The sequence below is a fragment of the Thamnophis sirtalis genome, unplaced genomic scaffold (genome assembly GCF_051295495.1).
Source record: "Thamnophis sirtalis isolate CommonGarterSnake01/CBP01778 unplaced genomic scaffold, rThaSir2_p1.2 scaffold_8, whole genome shotgun sequence".
NCBI classification, from domain to species: domain Eukaryota; kingdom Metazoa; phylum Chordata; class Lepidosauria; order Squamata; family Natricidae; genus Thamnophis; species Thamnophis sirtalis.
The window spans coordinates 40,774,592-40,794,690 of record NW_028261388.1 but is presented as its reverse complement, the minus strand read 5'-3'; the positions used below and the strand labels follow the sequence as shown (position 1 = coordinate 40,794,690).

The window sequence follows — 20,099 nt, the reverse complement described above, 5'->3', positions numbered from 1 at the left end:
CACATTTGATCAATTGCCAGATGGTAGCTTTTATCACATTTATTCAATCTGAAATATACATAGTAATTACATTGAACCTTCTCATTTAAACCTTGATTACTGTCTCCAGAGAAACCAGGAATGAATCTGTCAGTGACACCCTACTTGGATGCAACCTGGTAATACCAATCCTAATACTTTTTTTCCAGTAGTATGATGAGACAGGGACAATTATTCCTGCTGGTGAAAAAAACACCGAGAGAGTAAAGAAATAACTAACGTGCTTATTATTATACATATAAAAATTCTTTAGAAAACCACACTCAGTCTTGAAAAGCTCATAAACCAAATCAACATTATTAGGAGTCCATTTATTTATTCTAATACAGAATAGTAAGGCAGAAGGAAGGAGAGAGGAAGGAAGAGAGAGGAATAATTATAGTTACCAAAATTTTGCATTAATTTGGTTAACAGAAATTCCTATAAATAGGGTTCAATTAATTATAATTATGAAATTATTAAAGATTAACTGAAAAACATATGTTAAACCATGAATTTAACTGTTAAAATAAATCAATGTAATTTTAAAAGGCAAAAATAACTTGATTAAAATGTTTTGCTGCTGAAGTATAATTAACTTATCCTTTCTTATCCTTGCGATTCCCATCCACTCCACAGGTATAAACCAATATTTTAAATGGTAACCACTGGCAGCAATGGAGATTTCTATTTAAAAATAATAAGGGAAACGTCTTTTCCATCTCTCAAGCAATGGCTTTCAGCCATAGTGGCACAGTGGTTACAATGCAATATTGCAGGCTGATTCTGCCTACTGCCTGCAGTTTGCTTCTGTCCAAGTCAAGGTTTGAGAGTCAGCCTACCATCCTTCCAGGATCGGTAAAATGAAAACTCAGATTGTTGGGGGCAATATGCTGACTCTGTAAATTGCTTAGAGGGGGGTTATAAAGCACTATAAAGTGGTATATAAGGCTTAAGTGCTATTGCTATTGAGCTATTAGGACTCAGAATACTTGTGAATAAAATTTAAAAGAGGGGCAAGATACATGCTCTGCATTAAGCATATCTTGCTGAATTCTCAGAATACTGTCACCATTCTGTAGAGAAAACATTTTCTTCATTGCTCATACCCCAAGGAACGATCTGCTTTTCTTTTATTGGTAATTATTCCATATCCTTTTTTTCTGGAAATACCAAAGTTTAGATAATTTAATATCCTTCAGAAGTTTTGGATTTAAATTTCAAGTCAATCCCAGGCAGTATGGCTATGACAAGAAATTGTGGGAACTATAGTTTAAGATTTATGGAAGGGACCAAGTGCCATATTTCTGGATAGATGCCTATCTATGTCTTGCTCATGATACCTACAATTGCTCATTATTTTATTTAATTTTAATTTATTCAACTTAGTCACCACCCAAATCTAACCAAATCTATTTTAATCCCCTGTTGCCACTATAATTGCTTCCTTGTCTATTTGTGAATTAGAAATAGTTTAATAAAACTTGTGAATCCACAGAGGATTGTGACAAACAGCACAGGATACAATTTATGTGCATGATATTTTAAATGATTTCCACACATTAAAAAAACAAGAGTTGAAAGCAAGATAGTTTCCACTGAGAAATATTCCCAGTTATAAAAATCAGGCAATGAGTTGGCCATTTTAAAGCATTAAAACATATATTGTCATTGTAAAATTACATTATATTAATCAAAAATAGAATTGTGTTATGCTCTAATTAGGAAAAGAATTTCAAATACTTGTGAAGAAGCTGATTTTTTTCCAGAGAATCTTTTAACCAAAATGCATTTCTATGGCATGACTTTTAAAAAAATACTTTAATAGAGTGTCATAATCTATATGTAATATAAGTGAGCTAGAGATACGTATGTCTGATACTGGTTTGGGAGAACCTACAGCTAAGATTCTGTGCAGTTTGGAGAACTCCCAAATCCCACTCCTGGCTGGCCTTATCCATCCCTCCCCTCCCAGGAGTCCCCACGCAGTCCGTTTTGGCGCAGAGGTTCAGGGAGGGTGAAAAACAGGCCTACTGGAAGTTCAGGAAGGCCAGAAACAGACCTGTTTCTATTCTCCAAAGGACTTCTGGAGCTTGGGGAGGCTGTTTTCGCCCTCCCAGAGGCTCGAAGAAAGCCTCTGTAGGCTGGGGATACTCCCCTATTGTAGTGCAGTCAGCCAACCACTGCCACACCCACCCAGCAACCAGGTAGACAACCCCTTGCTAAAAATTTTGAAGCCCACCCCTGAGTGGTGTGTTAAGGATGGCTCCTGGAGAAACTGTCAAGTGGTCTTAATTTTACTGGAGACTAATGAAAAAATAGCATAAAAATGGGGGATAAGTTGTGTCTGAGGCCTCTACTTCTAAAGAAGATGGATTTTCCATTTTGGCATAAATATATTCCTTCACTCTCCCTCAAACTGTTTGAGAGAAATATTTTCTAGCAAGTCTCCCAGGCTGCTAGGGAAAAAAGATTATGATAGAAAAACTTCATGAATATATTTACTAAGTATCATATACAAAGTATTAAGAACAGAATATAATGCTAATATCAAAATATGAAAAAATAAACGGATTGTTTCCTTTAGTATATTAAGTTTATTAACCTACAGAATATAAAGGTTAAGTGAAATAATATCTTACTGTACATCTGTGAAAAAATGCAAAGTCAAGAATAGAAAATAGGAGAAAATAAGCTGATAATAAATTTTGTTATCCATTAGTATATTAAGTTTATTAAACTGCTGAACAAAAGGTTATATGAAATAATATCTGAATCTACGTCAATAAAAATATTCAGAAGATTATAAGCTTGAGTCATAGTTTGAAAGCATTAAGCCACATTCATTCTACTTGAAAAACTGATCTCTGAAAATTGCATGAAGACTATGTTTTATTATCAGAAAAATCTGAATCCAGTGAGAGGGAGGAAGGCTCTTTTCTTTGCAAACTTTTGAAAATCATGTAGGCAACTTTGTTTTTGTTCTGGCACAGAGAGAATGTTCTCCATATCAATCCAGCTTTTAACAGTACAGAATGAATGTATTCATCTTGGATCTATTTCTATACCTATATCATCTATAATATTTATATTATCTATATCTATGTATATCTTCATCGATATCACTCTATAAAGTCTATACTATATTTTTCTATATGTATTTATATTTATATACTTTGGGGGAGGGGATTTTTCAAAATTCTTCCTTTTTTTTTGCTGTCGTACGAAAAAAGAAGCATTTTTAGTTTTATGTTTCAGTTATCTGAACTTGAGGAAAAATGGTTCATTGGTAACAATGTCATTCAGAAATGTACGTAAATACAGGAAACAAACTGTTTCAAATCTATTAAATATACAACTAACATTTTATGTAGATACTAATTATCAACACTCGGGGGAGGGGGGAGAGATAGGGACAAATGTGATTTCTATTTGCAAGCAAATGCTTCTCCTTTTTCCCCACATAATTTCACACATATGTATTTCCTGGAGTTGCAGGCTTTTATGTGTACTTGCACTCTTACTTTTACCCAAATTACTGGTGTGTGTGTGTGTGTGTGTGTGTGTGTGTGTGTATGAAAAGAACCAAATCAAAATCTATCTTTAATTCACCCTGAAGAACATGGCAGGGAAGTACTAATTGTATAAGATAAAAGATAACCAAAGGTGCATTTACTTTTTGTAATTCGCTCAAGGGATTAGTCTTCTATCAGAAAACTGCAACAAGATAACACATTGTTCTGTACATAATACATTCCTGTATGCTTAATGTTTTGACAACAGTGATTGCGTGTTAACTTGCCATATATTATTTGTAAAGCTTTTTTTTACATGACAAAAGCCTCCATTTCAGCTCATATTTTTGAAGGAACCGTACCGTAATATAAATAAATATAAATATAAATTCCTGTGTTTTATAGTGATTATAATTGAATACAGGTCCATTGGATGTGTTCTGAGGCCAGAAGAATGAGAAACATAATTGTGTTGTATTTCCCTCAAAAGAAGAGTTGTATAACTTTGGGGTTTCCTTTGATTCTTCATAGGCATCTTAGGTAGGCCAATGCCAGTTTTCACTTTGGGATTAGCTGTAACCTTACAGAACTTGCATATTCCATTTTTTTTACTACTGATTCTGTGGGCGTGGCTGGGTAGGCATGGCAGGGGAAGAGAAGGATACTGTAAAATCTCCATTTCCACTTCAGTCCAGGGGAAGGATATTTTAAAATCCCCATTCCCTCCCAATCAGCTGGAACTTCAGGAGGCAGATAATAGATGGACACGGGGCCCGTCAGAGGTGGTATTTACCAGTTCTCCAAACTACTCAAAATTTCCATTACCAGTTCTCCAGAACTGGTCAGAACCTGCTGAATACCACCTCTGAGTACTTACCCAAGAATCTATAACTTCAGGACCCTAGATATTAATAACTTCAAATTTTGATTACTGCAATTTATTCCATGGATGATCCTTAAAGATAGCACAGAAATTGTAGCTGGAATAGTGTGTGTGTGTGTGTGTGTGTGTGTGTGTGTGTGTACTCATATTTTAATATAGGGATACTCTGATACTTGCTCCACCTATCTGGTTTGTAGTGTGTTGATTAGGAATAAAATCTTCTTATTAGCAGTGTCCAATTTTCAGAGCTGTTCCAGAATAAATATACTTGTGTTCCATATTTTCTTGTTTTAAACAGCTACTTAAAACATGATTATTTATCCAAACATTTATGGGATTGCATCTGTGGCAGTATCAAACTGTCTTTGAAGAGAATTTTGTTTTTATTTAAATATATCCTATTAGTACACATATTTAATAGACATTTTACATGTGTTTTAATTGCCTTTGAGATGACAGATTACCTTATTATCTCTTGCTTTATCAGATTATTTTCTTGTTGCTTTTCTGTGTTCTATTGTAGAATCCTTCATGAATAGGACATACATAATAGTGATAATAATGACAACAACAACTAGAACAATAAAATATAATTATACCAGCTGAATAACTGAGACATCTTAGACACATTAATTATTTTGCAATTTGATCAAGAACTGACACCAAACATGTTGTATTAGTGAATGACTTTCTTGTGAAGCAAGAGTAGAGGAAGTATTGTTGAAATTTCAGTTCTGGAACACAAGTCCTAGAACTTGGAGCCAGGCAGCTTTTATTGGCAGCCATTTGTGTCTTGTCTTCTTGGCTCTCCTTTCTCTCAGTTGGGCTTAGTGTTCCATGTTGCCATAGCATTCTTTGATCTGTGAGAACAAGCAGCAAAAACAAATGCAGGGTGAAATTAGGACATGAACAATTGGCATTGTAGCAGCTAGATGCTTATATCTGTGCTCTCTAGGGGTAACTGGGGGAGTGCCAGTTGATCTATAAACAGTGTATGAAATGGCAACATGGTCATGGCAAGAAGATATTGTTGTATTGTAACTTATATTGTGAGCTTTAGACTGCTGAAAATAGTGACTGTGCAGAAGTCCTCTTAGCTGTATTACCTCTGGCTTCAAAAATATGATCTCTTTTGCTGCTATTTGTGACAGGAATGCCACACAGCCTCGCCCATATATTCTATGGATTACTCCAAGTTAAAAGGACAAATAGAGGCATGCATTAACCAAATCATTACCAAAATGAAGGGGAATCTTTAAAACCCATGATAAAAAAGTTATTATGACTCTGTCTTTCCAACTTTGGATAATAAGTTTAATATATATTGTCACATAAATCGAGTATGAATAGAGTAAGGTTGGAGGAATCCTTCTCCCCAGACAATCCCATAGTTGATTTCCTCTTTCTTCTCATCATGCTCATTCAGCTTCAACTCCCCACCCTGGGTCTTCTGATGAGACATTTGAAAGGATGTTTTACTGCTGTCTGCTTTAATACAAGTAATGGTCCCTGCATAATGCATATTCCTGACAAAATACAGTCCTGGATGGTACAAAGAACTATATTATATTCAATAAAATAGGGGCATAGTTCTCCTTCAGCCTTTGTGGAAACAAGGAGCATGAGATAAGATATGGAGCTGTAAGAAAGATGACATTAACATGCATGTATTTCAGATTGGAACCAACCAATACCTTAGCCCATATGCAGGATTTAAGAATATTTTTTTTCCTTTTGTTTCTTTTTTCGTTTCTGCTATAATTTTGTACCAGTGAGGTTAAAACCAATTTCGTTGTATTTAACTACAATGACAATAAAGATTATACTTACTATTCTTACTTAAAGAAAATCTTTGGTTACAGTACTCAGATGTTACAAAATATACATACTAATTTTCAAACTAATTGCTAAAATTAATTCCATGCATGTAACCATTAGCATAATGTCAGTATATTTTAACAGTATCATTACAGAGTTGAAGTTTTGTTAAGTACAAACAAATACATTTTAACATTATATGATATGCTTTTTTCACTGCAATATACCTAGCTTTATACCTAGCTTTCATCTCCAATATGGCATCCTCCTGGCTGGGAATTCTGGCCCTGGAGATCCAACATATCTAAGAAATGCCAAGTATAGAAATCTGCCTTTAAGGGTAATAGATAAAATACTCATTGTGGTACTTGAGAACAAGGTACTCAAAAATAAATGGTCAATATGGCAAGTTTTTCATGTAAAATAACTGATGGATTATTAACTGATATTTGAATTTGTTCAAGCATAAACCAGAAGGCTGTTTTAAATTCACAAATTGAGAATGAACCATATTCTTTAGGGCTGCATTTATATTTATCTGGTTCAATTCATGCAGATTCAGTCAACTCTGGGACTTGCTCAGCTATACTCTCCTCTTTTTTTATTTCTAGAGAAAGAGGAGAGAGATGACAAAAGGAATATATAAAGAATTCCCACTGAGATTCATTCCTATAAATTATGTATTATGTAGAGTCTATTCTACTGATTCTATCTGATCCCCAATTCGCAACTCCTTATTTTTGCTTCTATAAATAACCACAGACAGATATTCAGTTATAGAAGAGTGAAGACAGAACTAGAAACCTTTCCCATTTACTAACTTCTGATAGAGATTTTTTCTTCTTTTTCTTTTTGTCCTCCTTTTGTATTGTGATGTCCAGAGGGCTGTATCAGTCTGGGACTACAAGCACTGCTGCATTGGTGATAAGAAAAGAATAGGGAAATAACTCCTCTGTGAATTCTTAAAATGCCATATTCCATTTCCACATGCGCACAAAAGAAATCCCTCATGTTGTTTTAAATTTCAGTGTCATACTTGGGTCATTTCGTACCCTCATGAATAATCTACCTTTTTGTTACTTTTTTCCCCACTAGATCCCAATACTTTGGCTGGAAGAAATGTACCAGATCATGCTGTTATAGGAGGGATAGTAGCTGTTGTTGTCTTTGTCACATTATGCTCTATAATTCTTCTTGGTCGATATCTGGCAAGACATAAAGGTAGGATGGATTTAATGAAACTGAAGCTAAATTTTATTGTCTTTTCTTGGTTCCATGAAAACTCAGGTCTGATAAAGAAGCATTATAATTGTTTGTTTGTGGAAAGGTTCCTTGTTTTGATCCTTGTGGTGTCTGCAAAACCCATTAATTTTACAGATGGCTTATTTGTGGCAAAATAATATCTAGTAATTTGTCCAAGGTCATGCTGGAAGTCAGTGACTCAGAGGATCTGACAAGTGAAATGGCAGTAGAGATATTGGTTTGTGCAATGCAACAGACTTTCGTGTTTGTATAGTTACTTGTTTTCTTTAAGGAAGTTTATTAGATCAATCTTGTTTATAAAGTATATGAACATCCAAACACCCACTAACAATCATAAATTGGGGTCCTGAAATATGAGTTAAAAAACTCATAATGAGAAAAATACTGATTATTAAATTCCAACATCATTACACTTTTTAATCTTTCCAGAAAAATATACTATCATTCAGAGATATGTGAAAATGAATGAGTGAACTTGGTCAGTTCAGTTGATGGCTGGTTTAGTCAATTCTGACCATCAAGACAGTTCACTTAACTTTTATTTAGGTTGATCAAAGGATGCAATTTTTTGTAGTTTTATCTAAAAGTTAATTTACATCTTTTGATTTTTTTTTCTCTCATTTAGATATTTAGGTTTTTCTTTTTATAACCATGGACAGAATGTCTCATACAAAATTCAACTAAACAGCTTTCTATTGCACTTTTTGTATGATTATATAATAGATCTAGATCTCAATACTTACAATATGGTTTGAGGCTATTAATATTGTATCCCATTAATAGCAACTTAAGAGTAAATTCATTTGAATACTGGATAGTGATTTCCTTCTGTTATAGAACTGCATTATGGATTTTTAGTGTATTTTATCTAACATTTTTAATGGAAGAATATAACAAAGGCAACATTGCTTTTCTTTCATGATAGTATTCCATTTAAATCAGTGAGACTTCTTTACAAGGGCATAAATTCAATTGGAAAACTTGAATGCAGCTTTTAATTCTTAATAAGCAAGTCAGACAAGTTTATAAATAACTTTTCACTTTTAAACAGCTAGCCTGAAATAAGAATCTCTTCCTTTTAATGGGTGGGAAGATGACAATTCCCTTAATTGCTGCAATGGTTCAAGAACAAAATGTTATTATTATTATTTTTAGTTTGATTCTCTGCTTGTGAGATCATCATAAGGAATATCTTTGTCTTGGAAAAACTAATTTAGCTTAATATAGTTATACCAGCTTTCTTCAAGATGATGCCAAGTAGAAGTTTTTTCACTACAATTTCTATTATCCACAACTAAATGGGAATATTAGCTGCAGAATGATGAAAATTAATGTATACATTAATATCTCATCTGCTGTACGCAGCAGATTAGAGAAAGCTTTTTCAGAAAATATAATTCATCTTTTTTTCAAGGTTACTATTATTTATTTTTAACCTTCCCAAATTATACTATGTCTGTCATAAATACTAAAGCATTATTAGCACTTTATTCACTTCTCAAAGGTGGTTCACTGCTATAATATAAAAGTAGCCATGGCAAAGGCTGGTAAACAGGCATATAGATTTGTGAGTATAGTTTAAAGAGATCAAACATGATAGAAAATGTCTACTCCACATTCGGCTTCATGGATTTCGCTAAATCATAGTGTGATTCTTTTGTTTTTACCACAGTGTGTCTAGGTGTAGTCAGTCAGCCTCATCCAAAAGCTGTGATATGTGTTCTCAAAGACTCTAATTACAATAAGATATATAGGGAGAAAGCAATTGTGATTACAATGTCTTTTTTCTTCATTATTTAAATAATGATATATGATTTTTACTTTATAGGTGAATATATTTGCTATGTATTTCTCCATGTCTAATTTCATCAGATATTAAGACTGTATTGGCATGTACAGTATGCATTAAATATCAGCTTGCAAAACTGAAATATATTTAACTTAATTTCAAGTCTTTTTTCAAGAAACTTCCAATGCCTATTAAATATGTTATCAGATAGATATTTCTTTCTATCTGCATTGTAGGTAGAAATATTCATGTCTTTAGAATAAATATCTATTAAAATATTCCTGATTTTTTTTGAAGTTTAGAATATTACTGAAGCTTTTGGCCTTTCCCATAAATTGAAGCTGACTTGTTTCAAACATCAATAAAAATAAATATGTAACTATTGTGCATGTATATGATAAACTGCCAATAAATCCACATAATAGAGATAGTTCTGCACAACAGAACAAGAGAGGTTACAGCAAGAGTGCAGGCAAATTTATCAATATACATATTTATCTAAAACATTTCCAATGAAATTGGCACTAAGAATAGGGCTAAAGTATAGCTGTTTTTAAAATGCATTAATCATTATGTGCAATTAACATTTTTAGTTGAAGGAATAAAAAGGCAAAAGTTCTAATTTTGAAATTGCAGGACAAGCTGATTGATTGATTTAAGGAGATGAAGAAATGTTTCATGTTTTGTATCACAATGCATCCAAGACTAATTAAGGCCTTTCTCCCAAAGCTTCTTGTTAATGAGTTTTTGTCAGCTTATAGTACAACAGACCTTTTCTGTGCAATTGATAGGTACTTATCAAGATAGCAGGACTGTAAAATTACTACTACTTTAACAAATACAAAAGCCATGCATACTATTCAGATTCATGATAGAAAGGGTCATTACTGAATATTAGAAAAATTCATGGTGGAATGCTATATAGACTTAAACCTGGTTCACATCCAGACCAATTAATTTTCTGTTAGAAAATCCCCATCTCTAAAGCAATATCAAAATTTCCTGTATCTCTAACAATTGTCTTTTAATCACACTGTTTCCTACAGGAACATATTTAACAAATGAAGCTAAGGGAGCTGAAGATGCACCTGATGCGGATACAGCCATTATCAATGCAGAAGGCAGCCAAGTTAATGCAGAAGAGAAGAAAGAATATTTCATATAGATGCAGACTTAGATTCTTTGAACACCACTACTCACAAGGCTGACTCTTGGAGAAAACTGGCTCTCATCTTTCTGAATTAATTTATCATGTCTCGTTTCTACCCTTGTTAAAGTGCATAATTGCTCTCAGTTGCCAGTTTGTACCAACAATCAGCCATGAACATATTTTTTTCTTTAATTATGATACCATTCATAATGCAGGACATTTCTTATTGCCTAATCATCATATACATTGCTCTTTTAACATACAGTGCTTGAATATACAGCCTTAACAAATTTAATCATCATCTGTTCACATTTGGTTCTTCTACATTTTAAAGAAAGTGTTCCTTTTCTTTTAATATGGTCCTTACCTATATTGCATCAGACCATTTTCATAGCAAATGTTCTTAGGTGAGGACCTAAATGTACTTACATAAACCATTACAAGTAAGATTAGAGGTTTACAAAGAATGTTTTATATATCGTCTGTAATTCAAAATCAGCCGAGCATTGAAACATTATGCCCTAAGAAACACTAATGAAATCATTCCACTATAATTTCTTGTGTGTTTGCAAATGACAGCAAAGGAGTATGTTCAGAACTTTTATTTAATGAAATACTGGTATTAAAAGCAACTTCTGGGTGGTAATCAACACCATACACTCCTGTCTACACAGAATCCAAGGTGGTGGATTATGTAGCTCCATTTTGAAAATGGTTGTCCAGCTCTTTTACTGCTCCTAGAATCGTAAAGACTTCCATATATATTTCTATAATTTGTATTCCTTTTAATTTATTTGCTTCATGTGGGTCTATCTGCCTACTCAAATTGAACATGTTCATGGGGCAAAACTGCAAGGCATTTTAATATCTGTATATAGTGCATATAATAAATCCAATTAAACATTATTTGATACATATTTAACTTTTGGGGCTGTAGGTAAGTCAGTCACAAGTAAGCATTTTCTAATGTCCATTATATCCCTTTAGATATAACTTAAATTAATATTCTGAGTAGATAACATGTATTAGTATTTTTGTCTGTATGTCCTAGCACTGTTCAGCAACAAATTTTTCTAGTTCCAGTTAATTTCTCTTTGTTATACAATGGAAGCACAATGTTATATGGAAAGGTAGTTTTAAGCTAACAACCAGTGCACAGCCTCAGGTTTTGTCTTACAACCACATTAATGATTAAATATTAAGTTACTAAAAAATTCAATATATAATTTGGCAGTTCCAGAGCTGCTTATCAATGTTGGATTTGCCAAACCCCAAACAGAAAATGTTACAACAGCTCTCTATGTTTTGTGTATATGGTAAATGACTAATCCTTTATATTAAATTTCTGTCTATGCATTTTGTGAGGTACAAACCTATGTCACGGTGAATGATCAAGAATATATGCCATGCTTTTAGCTCCACGGTAAAGATCTCTCTTTGATATTATGTTGAATGTGGGGCAAAAGGACAGATTAGAATAATAACATTTTTTTAAAAAAGGCTAATCCAAATAAGATATTCCTCTTCCAGACCAAAAAAGGCAACAACAAATAAATAAAAATCAATGAAAATAACCAGATAAGCTCTTATTTCCTGGTTCCATGTAAACATAATTGACTAAAATTGTAGAAATTCTTATTTATCTCCTAAGCACTGTAAACTTTTTTTAAAAAATAAGATAAAAAAGAGGAATACATTTCTATATAGAAACTATTACTGGTGAAGTCTAAAAGCATAATGGCCTATTGTAAAGAATTAAGTCCTGGGGTTTATTTTTTGTGTGGGGAATGGAAGGAGGGTGGGTAACATTTGAATATGGCATCATGTGTCACAGTCAATGGAAATCAAAGGTATTGTGTCAGATTATTTATCCGAAGGCTATACACCTTTTAAGGACAATAGTAGTTTTTAAATTGTTTTTGTTAGAAGGGGAAAATTACTTTGTTAATTTCAATGGGGGAAAAAAGAGTGAGCGAGCGAGAGAGAGACCATCAATCAAGCAGCACTTTTTCAAAGTATACAGAACATAAATAATATGATGTGGTTGAGTGTTAACATAATAAATCATATACAGTATGATATTTTAAAGAAATACGTCTGCATTGATGTGATTGCATGCTTGTTTTTTACAGTTCATTCAAAATCTGTGGAAAAAATGCAATAATATGATAATCTAGTATGGTAATTTGAGAGAATCAGGTAGAAGTACTAGACACATTGAAGCTAGTATAGGTTTATAACATAGTCATGTTTTCAAAAACTGATTTATAGAACTAAGGTAAAGGCCAGCAATGCACTTAAACATGTGTTGAGGTGCCTTGCTGCATTAGGATTATGTTTAGTAAAATTATATTCCTACTGGTGTTATATTTACACATTCATATGTTTTCTCAATTCTATTATGTTTAAATTATATAGAAATACTTTACCTTCTTATTCATCCCTATGAAGTAAGATTTCTTTAGACATCTTTCAATGTAAGCATTTCAAAATGTTTAGTCACTATAGGATACAGAAAACACTGGAATTCTGCAACAGAGATAGGAATTAGACTGTTAAGTTTTGCTTGTAGTAGATTAAAAAAAATCTTTCCTTGCACATTGAGATGTACAGCAGGCTGAAAGGCAATGAGAAAGTCCACCAGAATGAAAAATCACTGTCTATCCTCACTTTCTAGCACCCAGTTAAACCAGATGCTCTCAGTCTTCTATTTGAGAGCAAAGGAAACTTTTGGAACAGAATACAAAAATATACTTTATTTAAAATGATACATTCCATAAATGAGCAAACTTTAATTAAATGATTTTGGCCCTTAATATTTCTCCACTTTTCTCTGTTTTAATGTATTCAGTCCCATTTAGCTAAAATAGCAATATTATATCAGATTATTTTCAAAAATAAAGTTGACACTTTTTCTTACCATTGTTTTATTTTACAGCATGAAACCCAACTGAGTTTACTTATCCCATGTAAAAACTCTTATATTTGGAGCTATAATTATAGTAATGCTGCCTCATTTTAATCAGTGTCCTTCAATTGTGTTGATTTTGCACTAGCACTTGAGCAGATCCCAAATAATTCTGCTTCCTATTTCAGTGCCTTTTCTACCAGTACAGTTCAGAAAAACATGGGAAAAGCCAGGTAGTAAAAGGACATGTAGATTCCATGTTGGCCACGGTATTTGCTCTTAGGTTTTCTCTTAGGTACTTGAGGTACTAAAGCTTCAATATAAACCTTTGTTTTCTTAACCAATTCCCTGGTTGCTGCATAGCAGAGTCATGTCAGGGTGATGGAAGCTGTAGACCAATCTATCTGGAACACTCTACCAGTTAGAAGATGGCCTTTTCCAAACTGAATGTTCAGTGTAATAGGATGAATAAGAGGGACATATACATTTACAAGCTTTACCCATCCAGGGAGAAATGCTACTATTTATAGGAATAGTAATGGAAGGTGATTATATCATTCTAAATACACTTTGGGAACTCCAAGTTTAGATTACTATATTAGAATAAGATGCTAAAATTTTATGATAATCTAATTGCCTGCTTTATCATAGAAGACAGGTATAAATAATCATGATCTGAAGACAGCAACTAATGAAATTTGAACCAAGATAGTTGTCACTGAGAATGTATTTTTGTCATCAATCCAGAACATCAAGTTGTTACTGATTACTATTGTTCTCTTTTGCAATCATAATTCTTTAAAAAAAATAAAAGTAGAAGATGGCATCTCAGAATATATGGGTCCGTTATCTTTCATTCTGGAATGCCATTTGCAAATTTAATAGTATCTAACCTGAACCCTAACCATTTACCTGTTTTTCAGAGGGAAATCATCTTACACTGAAATTTCCTGTTATTAAAACCAAATGTGGAAAAATTATATTACCAATTATTCCAGTGAATTGGACATCTTGAGTTAATTATTCCCAATGTAGGCAACCTATTTGTGATGAATCTCTCAGTGCAAAGAAATAATGGGAGCTTATATAATGTTTTATTGTAAAAGCATTGCTTACTATGTATTCATACATACATTAGGCATTTTGATCATCACATACGTTACATGTGCTTCCATGTAACATTGCAGTTACTATGTAATTTAGTGCCACTTATTATAAAGTGTTACCAAGAGGAATATAAAACTCTTACATGTATTATTTCATTGAATAATGGCAATTCTAATCAACTGAAAACAAAACATGCAATTACAAAGAATTATCATGGTCACACATATTTTCTCCAAAATGTTCTTAAATCTTATCTTCTTAATCATTATAATGATTTATAATAAATGTGAACACATATAATAATAAATTAGCTACTAAGAAAATTATGTGACTAAGCTTGAAATAGACATTATCCAAGTAATGCTTTGAATTAAGTGGCACAAAGTACATGCTAAAAACTATGCAAAAATATAGGTGACTACAGTGTACTTACATGTAAGTATCTTATGCTTTCTCTGTATGGATATTGGAAACCCATGTATTTATAATATGAATTTTGATTATTTTATAAGGTGGAAGATGAAATCTTGCAGTTACAATCATTAATTATTACAATACATGAAAAACTGTCATCTTTATGTATATTCCCCAATTCTTTAATTTACTATGAGTTATTTTTAAAACCTAAGCATCAATCCATTTGGTCTATTTTCTAATTTGGGTATCATTGGGTTCCTTTCAAATACCTTTTGAGCAAATACCTCTACCTGCTAATACATTTTCTGCCAGAAAGGTCTCAGAACTGCTTAGAAATCTATATCTAACCCAAACCTGGCAGTTTGTTCTTTTTGTCTTCCTTGAGGGAACCTTGCATTCCTAGATGCTGAAATGTTGCCATTTGCTCTAGTATTTTTACTGTGAGCAGTGGAAAGACAGCCAAAGAAATATCCTGAACCCTATTTCACCGAATATCTCACCTGGAATTTCTGCTGTTTTTCCCAATAACCCCAGATAATCTTACATAGTGAGTACAAAATGCTTCCATCAAACAGCAGAGAATGCCTTTTCTCATTGTTATTTTTCCCCACAGATGTAAATTTATATAATATTGATCCTTTTAATTTCATCATTTTTTCTAACATGAGCTTCCAAAAGCATTTAAAGTAGTGAGATAACAAAAAAAATCACAGAGATAAATATTGTGAAAATGAACCTCACAAAGCTTCCAAACTTCAGCCATAGTTGTCCTTCTCTGAAGCACTATCATCACTGCCCAAAGCACTGAATCACTGAATCTATTTTCTGTTGGTCATTTGTAATACATTCCTAAAATAAATCTGAGGTTTAAATTTATTATTATTACTATTAATAATGATAGTAGTTTTTTAATTTGTTTTAAACTGTACTTTTGGCATCTTGAGATTCTTTAATCATTTGAAGATGTTGACTTTGTAGACATCAGGCTGCAGTAAGTGTATATGTATCTTCTATGCTTGTATGACATAATGACTAGGCTATAGTTTGTATAATGGAGATTTCTTACTGACTTACATGCTGAGGATCCCATATTGGGTTATCCAGGTATCGTAATCTTGGCATGAATCATTTGATGGCACTGATGCACTTTGCGTCTCCAGATTGCTCAAGAGGATTGCATTGAATCTCCTCACTTTTCACAGTTAAGCCAACTGAGGTAATGCATTGTGCCATTGTCTTAAAAAATATTAATGTTATATTTGTTAAAACAATATCTTGTATACATAGTTCAACATATAATTTATTTGATTAAAATTATTTTATTTTCAGATAAGAGCTACTCAGCTAACAGCATTATGAAGCATTGCAAATTATGAATAAGCTGCTTTAAGGGTCAACACTCAAAGCTTAGGCTGCTATCTGCTAGTTTCCTCATTCTGATAATTACCTAATAATGGTAATGGAAGCTACTTCCAACAAAGATTATTCTAAATAAATAGCTTTTTATTTTTAAGGTTAATGGAATATTTTCTGCTGTAAGGAATTCTAGACAGGCAAGCAATTGCCCCACTGCCTTGTGGAGCTCTGAAAAATTAGGAAAAAGTAAAAAAAAATAATCTTGTCTAGCAAATCACCTGCTTTTGGTTAATTCTAAACCAGGTACCAACCACAAGCTGTGTTACCCTAAATATGACTACACTAAAAAAAAATGCTATAACTGGATGGTTTCAAATATTTCAAATATCATTAAGTTTCCTTTGTCAATTCCCTTTACAATGTTTCACTTAAGGAGCCAGTTTAGCAAAATGTGTAGCTTTTCTGTCTCTTACAACATTTATAACCCATCTCCATGTATGCAAACGACAAGTCTTCTATAGTTACATGCACTCAATTCATTGCTAAGTCAGACTAAACCTTGTTTGACTCTCTTCATTATACATATACCAAGTCCTGCATGAAAGTAGATAGTATAGATATATTCCTCAGACTAAGAATACATTATTAGAGCCACAGGTTCAGTTTTTGCTGCAGATATAATGTAAATCTTCCTAATGGCCAATTTTATCTTATTTATTATCCTATAGGAAAGAGGTAATTAGCAGCTGGATGCACAAATGCTTGGGCAAGCTAAGTGGAAAAAAGAAAGCTGAAAGGACATCAAAATGTTAAGTATGCTCAGTATGAAGTACATATCAATTATTCTCAAGAGATTTGCAGTCCAATCTGCATTTGAACATGCAAACCCATCCCCAAGTAATCAGTTTTTGTGCACCAATTCATTACTATAGTGTGCTTCATTTTGTACAGCATTTTCAGGACCCCAAAATGCGTATAAATGTTTTGGGAAAGGTAGGAATTATAATTCATAGGCATCTGGAACAAAAACAGGGTAGCAAAGAAACTCCAGAGAGATAAAGTAGTTTTCCGTATTTTAGAATAGATAAAATATGTAGTCATAATTATTCAATTGTTTACTTTAAAAATATCCCATAATTATTGGTACTGATGCTACAAAAGTCACTTGTCAAAACTATTTCTATCTCAAGGCTGTGATAGGTAACAATTGTTACATATGCATTTTGAGCATTATTTAGTTTTCAAAAATTATATGTGAAAATACACAGAAGACAGCAAGAAAGACAAATTTTCTAATCCAATGTGCAGAGATTCGTGCAATAAACATATCTCCATATAATTTGCTTGCAAAGTATGCTCAAGAACCTGCATGAAAGAAGAGAATTCCTTATTGATACCACTGGTAGTTCTGGCCTCAATCCTTTAAGTTAGCTGAAGCCAACCTGGCAAATTCCGGTTGAATTTATTATAACACAGCTATAGAAACTTTTCAGATAAATAATTTTTACCTTTCTTTTTTTAGAATGTAGACAAACTGTCCAATTAATAGGCATTTTCATGAGGATCCAAAAATCAACTTTTTCCAAAAATATTTTATTTTACAATCATTTACTAATCACAAATGCACTATACATTAATATTTCTTTATAGTTTTTAACCTGAAAGGGTGTCTTAATTAGAAAAAAATATTTATAAAAGAATGATGCATCAAGAAGTAAAATATAGTATTTTTTTATTCTAGAAACATAGATAATCAAATTATACACTTTCTGTAAGCATCTGATTAATTTAGCAATAATATGTATATACTTTAATTATATTTTATACATTTTCTGCATTTCCATACTATAAAGTGCATGCATATATATACAGACAGGCCAAAGGGCTGCTTTCTTTTGAGACAATTTGTACAAATTCAGCAGATCCTCATTTTCTATAACCAGCCTTACAATTTTATAGGTGAGAAAGCAGCACTATTAAAACAACAACTCTATGCACTATATAGTTTCCCAGCATTTTCAATTCAAAATGCACTTTATAGTTTCACCAAAAGTTGGGATGTTCAAAGTCTTTTGCAATTATCTCTTCCTTCTTTCTTTCCTACTTCTTTCAATCTCTTCTTCTTAAAAAAACCCAAAACAAATCTGAAAAAAGTGTTTTATGAGTAAATAGGGTGGTGCTCATGAATTCCAATTGTCCCACTGAAATAGGTCCACAATTGCCAAGTTATAAAGTATTCCCCATTCATTTTATTTTTAGGCTTTCAACTTTGGGGGATCCACAAGTTTTCATTGTTATAACACATAAAATATTTTCTGTCCTATCTGGTACAGGACTGCTAGACCAACTCTTTCCCCAGGTTGGTAGCTAACCGAAAAGTGACTTCAGTGGCCTAAGAACTACAGTGTAACTGACATGCAATTTCAGCTATGTTTTGGACACTATATCACTTAATTCCATACAGAGGAATTAAGAATTCACTGACAATGGAAGCACAGTTTCTCATTATTTCATAATTTTTACTGAACAAAATGCATATTGTAATGTTAAGTACATGACACTTGCATGTTGCTGTGCCTATATACTTTCAGAGTTTTCAGTGTGTACTTTGTGGCGCTTAAAATGTCATGTACAATTTTTATCAACATTCTACAGGGTTCCCATTTGCACTTCATATTTCAGTAAAGTCGTCAGAGAATTGTCTGAATATTATTAAAATGAATAAAATTTCAATTTTAGTTATCTGTTGGACATTACTGAAGTGTCTATTCATTTAATACATTTTGGAATTCTTGACTTTAATATGGAATATTATCAGAACGCATATTGGCAAATGTGAGGAACACAAAATGTCTTGAATAAATATTAGCAAATATTAGAAAGATTGAACCTTTCCCAATAAAAATGTTTCAGGCATCTCTAATGAAGAAGTACTATGAAATGGCTTGTCCAATATACTTAACTAAGAGCCTTCTTGCATGTATTGAAATATCAGTTGGATAATAATGCAATAAGTGCAGGTCTGCCAAAATGGAGACTAAAAACAAAGATGATCCATCCACCCCCTCATCCATCCATCAGGAAGCAGATCAGGCCACAAAAAGTATGTCGTCTAGAGTTGCCTATTTCAGGTTTACGTAAGCAACTTCTGTTTTAATACAGAAGATTTTGTAGCTCTGCCAGCTCAACCAAGAGCAGGTGAAATATCACAGTTCTGGCCATGAATATATCTCATTCATATTAGTATATACTTTAAATTATAAATATGAAGCATGCAATAATTATAGCTTAACCTCAGAAGTGGAATATCCCAAGAATTCTGCCATAGACATTGGATAAATTTGATAGAATACTCTCTCTATCTATATCTATCTATCTATCTATCTATCTATCTATCTATCTATCTATCTATCTATCTATCTATCTATCTATTGTTAATTAGACTTATATACCGCTTCATATATATATATCAAGGGATCACTAAACAAGAGGGATGTTGAGAAAATGGATGGATACATGCACACAGGCAAACTATGGTAATTTTAATTCCCTTCCAATATATTGAGAAAGGACCAAATAAAAGCTCCCTCTACAGCTTTGGATCTAAACTTAACCAGCACTAGAACTCTGAAACTGGAAGATATAGTATTTCATCAACAATATGTTAAATTAGAATACCAATCAGCTTATCAAAACAATATCAACAAATACAAAAACTGTGTAAAAGGCAATTGGGATTTATATACAGTATGTGCCCCATACAGCAGGTGTCCCCAACCACCAGTCCATAGACTGACTGGCAGCGGTCCACCGTATGCCAGCAATTGGGTTACACAAACAAGTGAAGTTTCATCTGCGAGATGCAGGCAGCATGC

The 20,099-nt window shown here is 32.8% G+C and overlaps 1 protein-coding gene across 4 annotated transcripts in view; it reads left to right on the top strand.

The window, feature by feature from the left end:
* The window catches only part of CADM2 (cell adhesion molecule 2), a 352,887-nt gene extending 333,916 nt beyond the window's left edge, over positions 1–18,971 (top strand). For all 4 annotated transcript variants that reach the window (XM_087721509.1, XM_087721510.1, XM_087721507.1 and 1 more), the window contains 2 exons: positions 7,330–7,455; positions 10,333–18,971. In XM_087721509.1, the coding sequence (XP_087577635.1) occupies positions 7,330–7,455; positions 10,333–10,451 (245 nt within the window). In that variant the 3' untranslated portion in view covers positions 10,452–18,971. The remainder of the gene's footprint in view (positions 1–7,329; positions 7,456–10,332) is intronic.
* Positions 18,972–20,099: the final 1,128 nt, after the last annotated feature.